Source organism: Athene cunicularia (assembly GCF_003259725.1).
Source record: "Athene cunicularia isolate RWA chromosome 1 unlocalized genomic scaffold, athCun1 chr1_part2, whole genome shotgun sequence".
NCBI lineage: Eukaryota > Metazoa > Chordata > Aves > Strigiformes > Strigidae > Athene > Athene cunicularia.
In genome coordinates this window covers 45,738,958-45,755,711 of record NW_020799092.1, presented here as the reverse complement: position 1 = coordinate 45,755,711, position 16,754 = coordinate 45,738,958, and the positions used below count along the sequence as shown (strand labels likewise).

The window sequence follows — 16,754 nt, the reverse complement described above, 5'->3', positions numbered from 1 at the left end:
TTAAGCACAAAACATTCATTTCTAGGTTTTAAATCATTAATACAAGTACTAGAATGAAGTTTAATATTTTTATTTTAGTGAAACTGAATAATCTGATGAGAAGCACTCCCAAAACACTAGCCTCCTTAAATATGGACTGAATTGACATGACTCTCAAGAGCATCTTTCAACATTCAAGTCTGTTCTAACCATTATTTAAATAGGCTGGAGTAGATTTGAGCATTTCTGGAAAGGGTGATACACCTAAAATAGGGAGAGGTTTTTCTAAGAATTGGTGAAGAACTGAACCCCAAAGAGAAATTTTGGTATTCCCCACCCTTTTACCTAAAGTAACGAAGACTGCTATTTTGAGGGCTTATAGAAAATGTGTCTGAACTGAAATGTCAATCACAAATATGATGGTTTTAATTATTTTGGAGGAGAGTTTTGTAAAAACAAAGAAATGAATTATGAAGTAGTTTGATTATATCATCAACCTTTCTGTCACCTATTCACAAACAGAATGCATTCAGATGATATTGGGGAAAAATTATCAGTATAAGCTGAGGCAGTTGAAAAACTAATTTGATATTAAGGAAACATTCAGCTGTTTTTAGAATTGGCTAATCGTTGTTGCAGATTGTGTGGCTGTTCAAAATGGACATGGCCAAGGACTGTTCAAAACGTAAAGGTGTACTGATTTAGAAATGTAAAAATGTTTTCCAAAGCACACAAACATGATCTGTAGTGAAGGAATTGCTTAGTCTGACATATAACTTTGTGTTTTAATATCAAAGCACAGAGATCTAGCCTACTAATTCAAAGTGGTTTCTACCTGAATTAGCAGAGTCTGGAGATGATGGTCATGCAAAACTGCTCATTTGTTTTGAGCACTGAGTAACCACAGAGAGGAGAATAAAGGCAGGATTATTTTGTTCAAGTTGTTTGAAAGATGGAGCTCTGGAATAACATTTTCTGTAATAACATACATTTTTTCTGGCATTTTAAGGTTTAGGAGCTTTAAGACAATGTTTTAGAATTGTCCTTGATATATACACAGTATGTCACTGGGTGGAATCAGTACTTGACCCCAAATTTACGGGGAAAAAAGTTAATTTGTTAGTTGATACTGAAAATACTTGGATTGTAACGTTATTAAGAACTTAGTTTTGAGGTCATGTAGAAAAAGGCTGGGCTAAAGGCCTATTTCAGACAGCAGCGCTTCCGGTATTGTTGTTTCCTCTGTTAACAATACGTTATCCAGCTAATGTATTTTTTTGATGAAGAAAAAATTCTAATGGAAAGCATTAGGTTATCCACTTACTGAACACACCTTTACAGGACAGATCTTGGAAAAAATATTGCTTCTGTTTTGGGATTAGTCTGCTTGTGACATGGTGGGTGGGGAGGAGAAAAGTACTTTCTGCTTGCAGGGAGGAACATTCTTGCTTCTGCAGAAGTTGCTAGCTCGGAAGTGTGTGTTGCAGTGTAGAGGCTCTGAATCCTTGTGTAGATGGTATTTGGCACTTTTGGTATCATCACATTGAAAAATTAAGTGCTTACAGGTTAATTGGGATCATTCTTGTTTTTGCAGCTGTGGCTTTATAGCTCCTTAAAATTGCATTGGGAAGTTGCTTTTTCATTTATGAAATAAAATTATCTGTACATTCAGAAATATATTAATAGGTTATGCCATAATCTAGGTCAATATTGAGTAGTGGTCAGGAAGGAAACACAATGGTAGGATTTTCTGGTTATTAGGAAGGGAGCTGAGAACAAAGTATATTTGAGAAACTGAGAATATCAGTATAACACTAATAATCCATGGTGCTCCTTTATTTTGATTAATGTCCAGTTCTGGTCCCCAACCTCAAAAAGCACATAGCAGAGCTGCAGAAGGGTTCAGAGAGTAGTGATATAATCAAAAGCATAGTATGGCTTTCATAGCAAGTGTGAGGACTAAGGTAGACACTGAGGAATGAAGTAAAGGCATGAGTATTGTGGAGAGAGTGAACAGGGTCTGATTAATCACAGTCTCTCATACAAGGAGGAGTTTCTTGAGTTAACAAGTGACAAGTTCAGAGTAAGCAGAGAAGCTGTTTATTCACACATGCATTTTTAAGTTGTGGAACTCTGACCATATGTTGCTGAAGGTAAAAGCTTGCTTGGGGTTAATGTGGGACTAGATAAATCGGTAAGGAAACATTCATTGGAGTTGGTAATTGAGAAGAAGAAAAAATAGCCACTTCTGTCTGTCTCAGGAAGTCACTGAGGTGCAAATTTTTCTGTGACAGGGAGAATATTCTGTTGAAGTATCAGCATATACTTTATATTCTTATCCTCTGTCTCATTTTTGCTGCTGTTCTTTGGATCTCCTCCCTCCAGTTAGGAACAGCTGTCTCTGAAAAGAGTTAAACTTCTTGCTACTGCTGGAGGCAGGATTCTGGGCTAGTTGAATCCCTGGTTTGTCTTTGACTGTTCCTTCATGCTCCAGTTTTAATGTTTTGTGTTGAAGTGTATTGAATACTGAAACTGCAAGAATGCTAACACTATTCAGGGCAGGATACCACAGCATCTGGGAGATTGCTGTAGTGGAACAATTAGCTACTTCTTGGTATCCGAACTTGCTGACCAAGAGGTAACTGAATCCCTTATTTTGGTACCATATTAGTGATGTGGTTCTACATTATGTCCTAGGCAAAGGTATTTTTATTTATTCATGTCTTCTAGATATGACTGCCTGTGAAGCTATGTTAATCTTTGGAACATTTACCTTTAAGACTATAAAACTGACTTGTGTGTTCATGAATATCTGCAGTTAGGCTGCAACTTCACATCTGTCAATGGTTTGAAGAAGAGGAGAAATCCCACTTTGTGCTCTGTCTTGCTGAAGGAAACTAAACCCTTGTAAATACTGTGTCTGTCTGCAATTGTTACCAGTGTATTAGGGAGGAAAATGGAGATGGTGATGGTGAGTGGTTTTATTGTTACTTTAAAGATGAAAGCTTCTGTATTGTAGTGAAAACCTTGTATGTTGACACTGACTGCATTTGTATTCCTAAAATTAAGCATCTCTGTGAGATGGCTTCATATAAGCATTTGTATTGACAGCTTTGGCTGGAATGCTTTGGAGCTGTGCTGTGACCTTTAGCTTTGTGTTGGTGACTTTTTGTTACTTGAGACTAACCAGTTCTGCCATTCTAAGGAATTCTCACAGTCTGTAAATCATCATTTACAGCTTGTCCCAACAGTAATATGTGTAAATTAGTTGCTTCTAAGGGTCATTAGTAGTCTTTTCAGTTAACTAGAACAATATTTGTAAGGTGCTTTGATTTATTTTGCAAGCTTTTTGGTCATATTGTCTTGTTCTAGATTAACATTTAAATAAGATTACTTCTAAAAAATTGAATTTAAATAGCATATCCCTTCCTGTTTTGTAATCAAGTTGCATGGGAAGATGATGTCCCTTAGTGTGCTTTCTGTTTCTTTCCATGTGTGGCTAAGTATCCTATTCTCATTACACCTTACCAGGAATCTCTCAGTGTATCAAACTTTCAAGCAAAATGTTTAGCTATTACAGCGCCAAGTTTTTGAGATTTTTCTTCCACGAAAATACCCTTCCTTTTTTATCCCACAGCTAGTATTCACATGTGGCCAGGTAAAACTGCCATGCTTCTCACACTTTGGCTGCTGTATGGAGAGTTCTAGTGGACCATGAGATTGCCATGTCCGGGTAGTTTGTTGCATCCCTCCTTCTTTGAGGGTAGTGGATGTGGTTGATTGGTTGGCTACCTGGAGAGAAGACCCCCTGGGACAATTCAGGAGGTTTGCTGCTTTAGAAAATTATCTGTCTAGTTTTCAGTTTTGTAGTATAAGTAGATGAGAATCTGTTCTTTGAAGCTCATAAAAACATGAGCTTGCTAGGTAGACTGCTTTCAAGACTGGTTAATTGTTGCTGTATGGTAGAGGGCTTGAACCCTTTTTAAGGGGGGGAACCTTGAAAGTACGATGTGTTCACATAAGAAACTCTTCTATTGGTAATTGGTTATTAAATTAATGCTTAGTTTGGTAGAACAATAACTTGTTACTCTTAAAACAATACTTACATATTTTAGGAATTGTCAAGAAACCTTTTGAACTGATAATGTTGATGTAATACGTAGAAATACCTCAGACATGTTGGAGTAGATGAAACTACAGCTGTGGTGGGAGGATTTGATAAGAGCTTAGATCCAGAGGAATTACTGAAGTAGTTAAGGACTGGCCTTATTAACTCAAGTTAATCAAGATATGTGGTAAGTAGATGCAGATTGATTAACAGTTGTTAATTAATTGCATATGCAGCTGATAAATTGCTGCAGTTGCGTTTGGCATCCTTGCCTCTTAAGGCATCAGACATCCTAAACTATATTCTTGGGTAAAATGTCTCACTTACTGCTAACTTGGCATAAACCCCCTAACTTCAGAGGGAGTTAATGGAAATCCTGTAGTGTGAGTTAAAATAATGAGTTACAAGAATTGTTAAATTTTTGTGATACGTAATTTGGAGGAGAGTCCCTTTTCTTTTAAATCCACTTAACCACTCTGTATTTGTGAAGAAGAGGCAAACCTTCACATCTCATCTGAATTTATGAAACAATCCAGTGTTTTAATTTCTCCAAATACAAAGTTGTTTGCATGTGAGATTGATTTTACACTGGGATTGTGATGCTGGGAAAATATGAGTGTAACACCACCATTGCCTTCACTTAATTGCTGTGCTGTCCTAGTGTATGTAGAATTGCAGTTGACAGTTCAGTTTGCATCTTTGCAGCTGTGGAAGTACTGCATTTGTGTTTGTTCCATGGCTTTCATCGGTGCTAAAATATGTTTAAGTATACTGAAATCTACACACTGTTGTGTCTCATGCCCTCCCCCCCCCAATCTACAACCATATAATCAAGGTTTCATATACTCAGTAAGATTGACCTTGGGAAGAGACCATAATTGCATAATTACCCTGTCTGGATAACTAACGATCAAACTGGGAGGTTGGCAGTCATCTAGAACCTTGGCTGTGTTTCTCTAATCCCATTTTAGGCTATTTAGATTAAAAATTTAGTGTACTGGCAACGTTCTGCTCAGTTAATGAATGAACTACATAGAAGCTTTGTCAAGTTGATAGCTTGATAATCTAGTAGGCAATGTCTGAGAATTTGCTTCTATAGAATGAAATCATGAAGTGGTATAGGACTTGGTTTACAAGAGAGCTTAATATCTTCTGCTTCCACCAGTTTTAATTAATCTGATATCTGAATCAAGTATTCAGATATTTGAAAATCAGTCCCTGTGTTTGTGTGTGTGTGTGTTTGGTTTTGGTTTTTTTCTTCCCATTTGTTGTGTCAGACGAAGCTGAAGTGTTTATTGCTGTTGGGTAGGTAGCATGCTTCATTTTCTTCTGAGCTCAGGCATGTGGACAAGCCATTGTTTGCCAAGTTTCAGAGGCAAGCTTGCTTTTTCACTCAAAGCATTTTGATTGCCCCACTGTTTTATACATAATTGGTTGTAATTAGAGATGTGTTTCCTACCATTGATACATTTAGAAGCAGTGAAATGGTAATCACTCCCACTACAAACCTGCCTTTCAAAAATAAGGTAAAGTGGCTCAGAGTCTGGCTGCTGCCAACAGTGATATGGAAGTCTGTGCAGGTAGTATGAATTATTTGTAAAACAATTTTTTTTTTGTTATACAATGTATATATTTTCAGTTACTTATCCAGATGCAGTTAGACTTGGCAAAGGTTAGGGGACCCCTGGTTAAGTTGGTCCTTAGTCTGTTTTGTATCCTCTGTTTCTCCTAAATGAGAAATCTTGCCGTGATTTTGATCTACTGTGCCCACCTTTATTTCTCTTATTTGGCCCATTTATAAGTAAAATTAACTGATCAGCTTCATAATAATGGTTGTGGTTCAGGAGTCAAGATATTGTCAATCAGCTGACTGTTGGGGAGGCAACTTAATGTTTTGTGAATATCTTTACGTGTGCGAGTGCCTTATAAGAAGTCAAATTGGTTAGCACTATCAGAGGCTGTTGCTGAGTTACCTTTAGATGCAAACAGAAATGCTGTGTAAACAGCTGCAATATCTGGTGTGGGAGGGTGAGTGTAATTACACCATATAAATGGAATTATGTATTTTGGACACCATTTAAGATGGTACTTGTCTTTTACTATGTCTTGGTATAGAAAGTTGAACAGCAAGATTTCAAAATGCACAAAACTCTTCGCAATCTCTATTCCAGAGATTTATTCCAGTTTTTCTATGCAAATTCATCAGATCTGGAAGTAGTGGAAACTACTCTCTTTTTTCTTTTTTTTTTTTCTTTTGGAGGAACTCTACTTTTTGTAGAACTGTACATGGAGCAGTGTGCTCCTTCAAGTGCTACCTCTTCTTGGTGTGCTTTCAATATCCATATGATGACCTGCACAACTAGACCTTCAATTTTGTGTCAGGTTTCTCAGGATACTCTCTTTTGTTTTTGTTTTTTGTTTTGTGCTTGGTGAACTATAGTTAATAGAAGCTTCATTTTGTGTTTGAATAGTGTGTAGAACTGCTAATTTTTGTTTAAACTCAGACTGGTGAAACGAGTTTGTGGCTTAGAAAGGCAAGACTATGCTTTAATGGTGATTGCTTCCTGCCTTGGTAACTTTTCAGTTAGCAGATGGTCAGTCTGAAGTGGAAGCATAGCACAAATTACTTGTCTTTTTTCAACTTCTCTTCCTTGAAGAATATATTTTTGTAGCCAAGAGCAATATAATAGATAAACTTGTGTTTTCAGAAGCTGTGGAAGTTCTTTTGTTTAGGAATGAAGGAATGGTCATTTAGTCACACTGCACTTTTCACCTGAGATCTCATGATGTCATCTCTTACTCTTGTCAAAACAGAAAATGCTGATGGGTTGTACAGCTTTGTTGTATGGATTATTGCTTAGTAAGAAAAAGTAGTTTTATTTTTTTAAACTAGATACTGAAAAATGTAGAACTGTCAAATTACTATTTCAATGCAGTTGAGTCATGAAAGAGTTTAGCAAATGATAGGCATGATTTTGTCTGCATGGAAATAGCTGTGAAATTTGCAGATACACAAAATCCTTGTTTAACCTAAATACTAGTATAGTGCATTATCAAATATGGAGTTGTCAAAGGTTAATAGCTGTTTTATTGTTATTTGTCATATTATGGACTTGTTTATCTACATATTACAGTGTTATCATAAAGCTACAGTGTTAGTATACCTTCTTAGCATTTTCAGACTCTAGAATGAATTAATTTTTTTCTCTTTCTGACAGTCAAGAATCCCTTCAGTGAAGAACTACAAAAAATAGAAGTAAGTAAACCTACTTCATATTGAGATTTTAGTCTGTCCAATGACTGTATAATAACAATACATATTGTTCAGAAGGATGTAGTTTCAGGATGTTTTGTATGAGATGAACACAATTCTTGCAACTAATGTTTTATTTTTTTGTTTTTCATCTTGGGCAATATAACTAGGGTTACGAGTTTTGGCTGTGGCATGCTGGTTGCTTTATATACTAAGAAAATGTTACATAATCTGTGTTGTAGAGCTATGAGGAAAATGTTTTAAGTTTTGAGACTAAATTTATCACTGTCTCTTACTGTTACCATTTAGTTTTTCAACCTTGAAAGGACAACTGGTAAGACATTATTGACTTTGAAACTCTAGGGTCTTATGTAGTGCCATAGAAGAGCAAGGGTTAGCCTCCTTCAGAAAATGGATTTAAAAGTTTGCTTTTTTCACTCTGATTCTATTCTGTTACTTGTTCCTATATTCACTCTTTCAACTGGAATATCAGGATAACCATTTCTGAGATGTCACCATTGAAGGTATCTGTATTATTCTTAGTTGTGCAGCATGTGTTTTGGTGGTTCTCTTCTGGCCTTCAGTCTTTCTGCCTGGACTGTAATCACTATGTAAACACAGTGATCTGCTTTTGCTAGGCATACATAAGCAAGTATTGCAAGATAATTTTGTGGGGTTTGCTGGGTGTTTTCTTTTAGTTTTGTTTTTTTTTTGTCTAGGATTGAGCTCTCCAGAAGGGAATAATTGTGTATTTTAACTTGTCTAGTTTCTAGTTTCTTGGGTAGAAAATGATTCTGAATCTTTTGAGCAAATTGAATTTTGTGGGGTAAATTCTGAGGATTCTTTCAGAATGACTAGTAGTGCAGTGAGAACGATGTATCTTGTGCACTGGGTTTGACAGCTTGAGAACTTGTTTTGTATGTTAGTTTCTTCTGTGTTTCTTGTGCACTTTTCCATAGTAATCCTACTCCATCTTGATTTGTTCATTGGCTTCAAAGGTTATACTGTTCAGTTCCTTCCTTTGGTCTGACTGTTAATTTACAAAAAAAAGAATTTGGTCACAGTTGTTTCGTGTACCTGTCTCAATGTAGCTATTACTAAAGTCATGGGTGTATGTATCTTCTGATGTGCCCAGTATTTTCCAGCCAGGAAGTGATTTAAGGTTAGTTAGTTTCCTGGGGAGTACCAACTATATCAGTTTAATCTCAGTGATGTTTTTGTAGGACCAGAATGAGGAGAGGTGATGCTGGTAACTGTTTATATTGTCTATGGGAATTAATTTCTCAAATATTTGCTCATTGAAAGTAGTATTCTGCTTTTTGGTAGCAGTTTTCTTATGGAAAAAAATTGGAGTATTCAAATTTTAAAATAATGTCAGTGCAGATGTATCAGGGAATTAAAATATATTTGTTTTTTTTCTTTGTGAGTATAATTCAGCAGATGCGCAAGCTGGAAAATTACTTTCTTTGCATATTTTCTGAATAAAGGCTCTAGCATTATCTCAGCCATTTGACTGCCCCAGGAGTCAGAGCCAACTTTAAAAAGAACACCCAATGTTTTAGAATGGCCATTAGTCCTCAGTGTATGTAACTGCATGTTCCTCATCTTCAAATTTTGAATAATTTCTTCTAATATAAAATGTTCCTGGATATATTTTAATTAAATTGCTTAATATCTTGATAAGTTTAGCTCCCCTGTAAGTAACAATTACATGACATCTCATATTCCTGCCTGTTTTGGGAGTTAGGCCTTTTTATATTAGTGGCATATGCAGGAATTATCAACAAAGGTGTATACTCCATGGCTTTCTGGGTTTTTGTTTCTTTTCTTGCTGTTTTGTTTTTTAATTAAGTTACTGAAGTTTGAACGTAGAGAGCAAAAATCTTTACTTTGCTATGGATTTTATGCAGGAATGTGACCAGATAGTACTTTAGTGTGGTTTGTGTGATATGTCACTGCACATTTATTCTTAATAAAACTGCTTTGGTTTTATGTAGTAGCTATCAAAAAACCTAAAACAACCACTAGACTTTTTCTGGGTCACTGCATTATTCTTTCAATAGTATTAAAGTAACCTTTTGAGCTGTCAGTCTTAACTGGCAATCTAGTTTAGTTTCGGTCAAGATCTGAAAAATCAATATTGTGAAAACTTAGCTTCAAAATCTATTGCTTGCATCGCTGTTGATTTGTGAAACACTACAGCTTTGCACCTGTATGTGTAAAACCTTTCTTTTTTCCTCATGGTATATATAAATATTTTGGGGGTTAATGTAACAAAATGCATCTCTACTAATGTTTGTTTTAACATTAATATGTTTTTCTAATTCTAGGAAGATGAAAAGATGAATGTTCTCATGATGAACAGCTTATATGCACTTCATGATAAATTGGCACAAGTAGCAGGTAACACTTCAAAAATATTGTGACTAAGAGTGTTATGGCAACAGCTACGAAGAAGTCTATGCTCAGATAGTGATTTGTAACAACTGGTATATGATGGGGCCCTGATAGTTCCATTTTGGGAAACTAGAAATCCCATTTCTTGTTCACTTACACTGCCTTTTTCACCAGTGTAGCACCTTTTATTGCAATGTTTTTTAATTAACAGGATAGGCTGTTGAATATTGTGATCCTGTACGGTTCTTGCTCTTAATGCTTTATTAATCTGATTTTATTAAAAGATTTAAATGTGCTATATGTACAGAGAATATGCATGTCTTTTAAAGGTTCCACTGTGGTGGAAATATGCCTGAAAAACAGTATTTCGCAGCAATCAGAAAAAGATTACTAATACAATGAACAGTCGTGGTTGAACAAGATTGCGATGTTAGACAAAATAGTCTAACTTAACCATACTAATTATATAGTAATGAAAATTGCTGTAGATAGTAATGTCAGATATGGTGTTTAGGATTAGTATTAATTACTGAATATTCAAAGTAAAAAATATGGTGCTTTTGCCTAGGTTCATGATTAACACAGCTTTAAACTGCATAGATACTTGCACATCACAATCAGGAAATAGTAGACTGGTTTTATAACTGGCATTTGGTGAGTGTGTGTTACAGCAGAATCTTATTTCATGATTATTAAGCCATTTATTTATCTATCATCTTTGCTTATTTAATCCATGATGAGTTTAGGAGCCAGTGGTTAATTTTTTTTGGGGGGGTGGGGGGTGTTAAGCCTTTCTGTTCTTTGTGCCAACTATTTGTTTTGCAACAGTAACTTCTACCAAGAAGGCTTTTCCACTATTATCAGGTGCTACAGACATTTCTCAAACATTAAAAAACGTGGAAAAAATTCTTGTCACATAGGAGGCTGATGATTTAATATGTCTTGACTATATAGGAAATCTCTGAGAAATTTGAGCAGTTCTGTAATACCTTTAAATTGCAAGAGTAATCTTCCTGCAGAAGCTTTTTGTTTTCAGGGCATTTACAATATCCATGGTGATTAAAATAGATGTTTGGACAAAACTCATAAATTTCTTCTTGTTTACATTATACTTTAACCCAAAATAGAGAAAGAATGATGTTTAACCTGAGTGCATGCAAAATAATAATTGCTTTAGTCTTAATTTTGTTGCTTTCTGTCTGTGAATGCCTTGCACTGTTCATCTTTCATCTTTCATCTGTTTCAAAGTATTTCATACTTAATAGCTGTTAGTAGATAATTCTGTGCTTTAAGTCATTGGGGCCAAAAGGTATTTTTTCCATGCAGAGTAGCCAACCTGTGGTGTATAGGAATGTTTTATAAGACCCACAGATGTGTGCAGTAGAGCACTTACTTGTATGAAGAAGTAACAGGTTATGCTTCCTCTCTCTCTTTTGAAATGAAAATGTAACAGCTTGCTTTTCTCAGTGTGTTGTCTAGCCCTCCAGTGGCCATACAGTAAACAGTGTACTTGCCTAGATAGAAAGGTTTGGAATCTCATTTCTACATTTGCGAAAGAAAGGGAGTTGTATTCATTAGCTGGGGCTTACTTATATGCATGTGCACTAATAAAAATGTTTACCTGTCTGCCTTATGAGAGAAATTTGTATGCTCCAAGATGATTGTGTTCTTCACCAGGTGCATTAATCTCTATTCTTGGCCAGGAGAATCTTCAGTACTTACTTTTAAAAAATAAAGCTATACTCTCTTGTCAGACAATTCCCCAATCTGAAGCCATATTGCAAGAATACTGGATCTCAGAGTAGCTTTTGTAAGTCTAAAGAATGACCTAATTCATCTGTACTTAAACAGAAGTTGTTCTCAAAGCCAAGTTTCATAAGGTATGAGAGGAAGAAGTCTGCCATCCATTCTTGAACACTGTATTGATGTAGACCTGGCATAATATCTGGAAGCTCTTTAAAAACTCATAGAACAGAGAAAGCTGCTAGAGAGATGCAGGATTTAAAAGTGTTGATCTTGTACACAGTGTACCACTTCAAAAGAGAGAAGTAAAGGAATGTAGTTTTACTAAAAGTAGTGCTTTTCAGGTCTCTCTGTCACATACTTGGAAAAGTTTCTCTCATTTCATACTTGGCTATGAATCATTTGTTCATGTTATAACTATTAATATTAAAAAGGCAGGCTGGAAACTTACAGTAGTCTAGTCTGTTAAGCTTTATTCAACATCTGGACTACCATAAAGATGGTTGCTTCAGAATTTGTTTTCTATCTCTTTGTTTTATTAGACTACTTATATTTTTTTTCTGAGCTAGCTTCTTGCCTTGTCAACTTCAGTTGGAGAGCAAGTGATGGGGCTTTTATTTTAGAAGGTAAAACACTGAATGCTGTTTGAAGGAAGAAAAAATAGGGTAACAGTTTGTTCTTTTTATTTGGCTTAATATATTGTGTTCCAGCTGTTGATGCCTAATCTGTATGGTGGTGCTTTATGATGTGAAATGATTTAATTATCCTATATAAAAATAGATTGCCTTTAATGCATTACTATTCTCAGAATTACTAGTCTGCCAAACCTATGGTGAATTATGTGTAACTCACAGGAAACTCTACTCATCCAGTTGAGTTGAAGTTTGTGTTCCTGTGTTGTTGTCTAATGGTTCAGCCTTTCTTCAAAGCAGCAACTTTTTATAGATAGTATATATTTCAGTGCCTAACAGTTTCTCCTAAACCAAAATGTGATTTATTTAAATTAGATTTCCTCATGCATATGCTAATTACTGGATGTCTTGGTCTTTCATGGAGAGACTTCAATAGATCACATCCATTTTCAGTCAGGCTTGCCAGATGAATAAACCTAAATACTATATCCACAAGAAGCATCCAACTACCCATGGGTATGGCCTTACTTTCTTGTATATAAAGAATTTTTCTTTAGTTAGATGTTTCTTTTTGTTTGGCATTCCCCATGGAGTGATGATCTATCAGTTTTAGGTGGTTTCCTTCTGAGCTAATGGACAGTACAAGTCCTTGAGATGCAGGAATGAATTAGACTTCCGTATGTAATAAGGCTTACTGATAAATTCATGGCTATAAGAAAATCCTGGCAAAATCCTAGATATTACTTACTGTTAATTTCAAGTGTCAGCTACTGTGTCTGATTGCTGTCACAGGCTATCTGTTCTGTCACTCTCTGTAATCTTTAGTTCTTCAGGTAATTGATACTGTGCTGTTTCCAAGCAGTGATTTAAAGACTATTTAGCAAGTTCTGGTTTTCCACAGTGTTATGAAAACTGTTGAATTTGCCTTTGGGAGATCAGACATTCTTAACTTGATCTGACAACACTTGTTCTGCTCCTGCTTTTCTTCAGCTACCCACTTCAGTGTCCCACTGCAAGTAACCTCTAAGCATTAGACCTGCTAAACAAATGTTTTATACACTATTTCCTTTTTGTATTGGTTGACTGTCATACTAAGCTGTAACCTAGAGATCTGTGCTAAATTCATGTGTTCCTTGGTGTATTAGATTTCCACTGGGGTTTGGTTCTGGTATTTAAAGAGAATGGTTTACATTGTAAAGCAAGTATTTTGAAACTCAGAATACTTCTGTTATCTATATATGCTGCAGTGCGTAAATTAAGCTAAACACCCAAATGAAAGTCAGTTTCAAATATTCTAGCCTGCATGTAAAAGTAGATCTGATTGATTTTCTGTATTGAAAGCAGTTGTGAGAGCAGATTTAAATGTTTCTTTAGAACTAGGCTTTAGTTGCTTTGTGTTAGTATTTCTAGGAGAACAACTCAACTTGTGGCTTGCCCAAGTACTCTAACATAAGCTAAAAGGTAATTTTGGGATCTGTTATGTCTCACCTCCCTACAATGGCAAGTAGAATGATTCTTTGATTGCAATAGAAATTGAAGTGATCTGTGCCTGAGAAAAGTTGAACACAAAGATTGCAATAGATATTTTAACAAAGGGACAGTTTTTACAAAGAACTCGGATGCATCTTGCAGCAGACCTGTGTAAAGGGTTTTTTTGCCTCTGCTTCAGTTTTATTTCTGGATACAGGGCCTCAAATGGAACAGTTGGGAAACATTTTTGGCGCAGACTATGGAAAGTGGGTTTCCAAGCCAAGTGGTTAATGATTGCACCAAAGTTATTCAAAGTAAGCCTTCATTTGCAGAACTATTAGCTAAAGCGGTGACTGAAATGGCATATAGGAATATCCTGCTGTTTGCAGTAAAACAGAAGGTTGTCTGACTTGTGAATTGCCTGACTTTCTGCAGGCTTTCAAATTCATGAGTTTCTCAGAAGAAAGCTGCTAAATGGTTCTCAGCAATAGATGGATTGGAGTGAGAAACTGCATTTCCAACAGTTTTTTGTACCGGACTGAAACTCTGTAACTCTTAATTAGTTTACTCAGTTCAAGAGTGGGAGGCAGGATTAAAGTTGTTGGTTTGGGTTTGTTGTTTTTTTTTTTCCCAGCATTGCATGAGGGTAATTTGAACTGATAGGCCTTAGACATTGTCAGAGCCTAGGCAGCAAAGGTGCTTTTAACTGTTACATTTGTTCAGAGGAAATATAGTCTGAAGAAAATTGCAGAAGCAGGACTTTGAGGAAGTTGTCTGGTTTTTGAAGACGAGACCTGAAGCTGTGAAGTCAGTGTGTTGGCTGTATACTGCATAAACATAATTCCTGAAAGAAGGCAAATAAGTTTAGAATTTAAAGGTACTAAAGTAATGCAATAGTCCCATATTAAGGAGAGAATTTGTCGTCTTGTAAGAGGCAATGTTGTATTCTTGTGAGATTGTGATAAATTCATTTAAAAAAAAAAAAGTTTCAAGATTCATTTGGGATTTTCAATCTGGTTTCCTGCTTCTGTGTTTTATTTATTTGCTGTGTATTAACCTCACCCTTTTATTCTTTCTTATTTCATAAATGGGCTTTCCTTCTTATCTATGTAATCAAAAACCAAGCTGATCTGTTCAGTCAGATTGATTCACATGCTTTTTCTATATTAGACCCTAGGAAGACTTTAGAACTTACTGAACAACAACAAAAAAGGCATAAATATATCTATCAGACTTGGTCATGTCATACAACTTAATACCAGATCAGTATTGTAGGTGTGGCTTTTACAGAGATAAATTTTGGTTTTCTTGTATTTCATAGAATGGTGTGGGATGGAAGGGACATTAAAGATGATCTAGCACTAATTCCCTTGCCATGGGTAGGGACACCTTCTGCTAGATCGCGTTGCTCAAAGCCCCGTCCAACCTGGCCTTGAACACTGCCAGGGAGGGGGCAGCCACAGCTTCTCTGGGCAACCTGCTCCAGTGTCTCACCACCCTCACAGTAAAGAATTTCTTCCTTATATCTAATCTAAATCTACCCTCCTTCAGTTTAAAACCATTGCCCCATGTCCTATCACTACAGTCCCTGGTAAAGAGCCCCTTTCCCATCTTTCCTGTCGGCCTCCTTTAACTACTGGAAGGCCACTATAAGGTTTCCCTGGAGCCTTCTCTTCTCTGGGCTGCACAACCTCAACTCTCTCAGCCTGTCCTCATAAGGGAGGTGCTTCAGCCGCCTGATCATCTTCGTGGCCTCCTCGGGACCCACTTGAGCAGGTCTGTGTCCTCCTTATGCTCTGGGGGTCCCAGAGCTGGACACAGTAGTGCAGGTGGGGTCTCACAAGAGCAGAGTAGAAGGGGAGAATCACCTTACTCGACCTGCTGGCCACACTTCTCTTGATGCAGCCCAGGACACAGTTGGCTTTCTGGGCTGTGAGCACACATTGCTGGCTCGTAAGTCAGTTTTTGATCTGCTGATACACCCCCAGGTCCTCCTCCATAGGGCTGCTCTCAATCTGCTCATTGCCCAGCCTGTATTTGTGCTTGGGATTACCCCAACCCATGTGCAGGACCTTGCACTTGGCCATGCTGAACTTCATGAGGTTTGCACAGGCCCACCTCTCGAGCCTGTCAGGGTCCCTGTGGATGGCATCCCTTCCCTCCAGCGTGCTGACCACACTGCATGGCTTGGTGTCATCAGCAAACTTGCTGAGGGTGCACTCAATCCCACTGTCCCATGTCTCCAACAAGGAAGTTAAACAGCACCAACCCCAGAGGAACACCACTTGTCCCTGCTCTCCACTTAAACAGTGAGCTGTTGACCGCAGCTCTCTGAGTGCAACCACGCAGCCAGTTCCTTACCTACGGAGTGGTCCATCTGTCAAATCCATGTCTCTCCAATTTAGAGACGATAACATTGTGTGTGACAATGTCAGATGCTTTGCACAAGCCCAGGTAGGTGATGTCAGTTGCTTTTCCCTTATTCACCAATACTGTGACCCTGTTGTAGAAGGCCACCAAACTTGTCAGGTGTGATTTGCCCTTGGTGAAGCCATGTTGGCTGTCACCAATCACCTTATTTCACATGTGCCATAGCAGAGTTTCCAGGAGGGTCTGCTCCATGATCTTGCCCAGCACAGAGGTGAAACTGACTGGCCTATTAGGTCCTTTTTTTCCCTTTTTAAATATGTGGGTTGTGTTCCCCTTTTCCAGTCAGTGGGAACTTTACCAGACTGCAAAGACTTCTCAGCTATGATGGGTAGGCTTAGCCACTTCGTCTGCTAGTTCCCTCAGGATCTGTGGGTGCATCTCTTCAGGTCCCAGGGACTTGAGCACCTTCAGGTTTCTTAGATGGTCTTGAACCTGATCTTCTTCTACAGTAGGTGGTCATCAATCCTTCTCCCAGTGATGGCCTTTTCCATCTGCCTCTTGGGCCATGTAGCTGGAGCCCTTGGTGGTGAAGACTGAGGCAAAAAAGTAATTGAGTACCTCAGGCTTCTCCATATCCTAGGTAACTAAATCTCCTATTTCCTTCCCAAGAGGGTCTGCAATTTTACTTATCTTCCTTTTATTATCAATGTACCTATAGAAGCTTTTTTTATTTCCTTTGACATTCCTGGCCAGATTTAATTCTGTCAGGGCTTTGACCTTCCTAAACTGATCCCTGGTTGCT

General features: G+C 37.3%; 1 protein-coding gene across 1 annotated transcript in view; it reads left to right on the top strand.

Moving 5' to 3' along the window:
• The window catches only part of LEMD3 (LEM domain containing 3), a 56,460-nt gene that overhangs the window by 18,823 nt on the left and 20,883 nt on the right, over positions 1-16,754 (top strand). The window contains exons 3-4 of the mRNA XM_026865188.1: positions 7,306-7,343; positions 9,671-9,743. Of these exons, the coding sequence (XP_026720989.1) occupies positions 7,306-7,343; positions 9,671-9,743 (111 nt within the window). The remainder of the gene's footprint in view (positions 1-7,305; positions 7,344-9,670; positions 9,744-16,754) is intronic.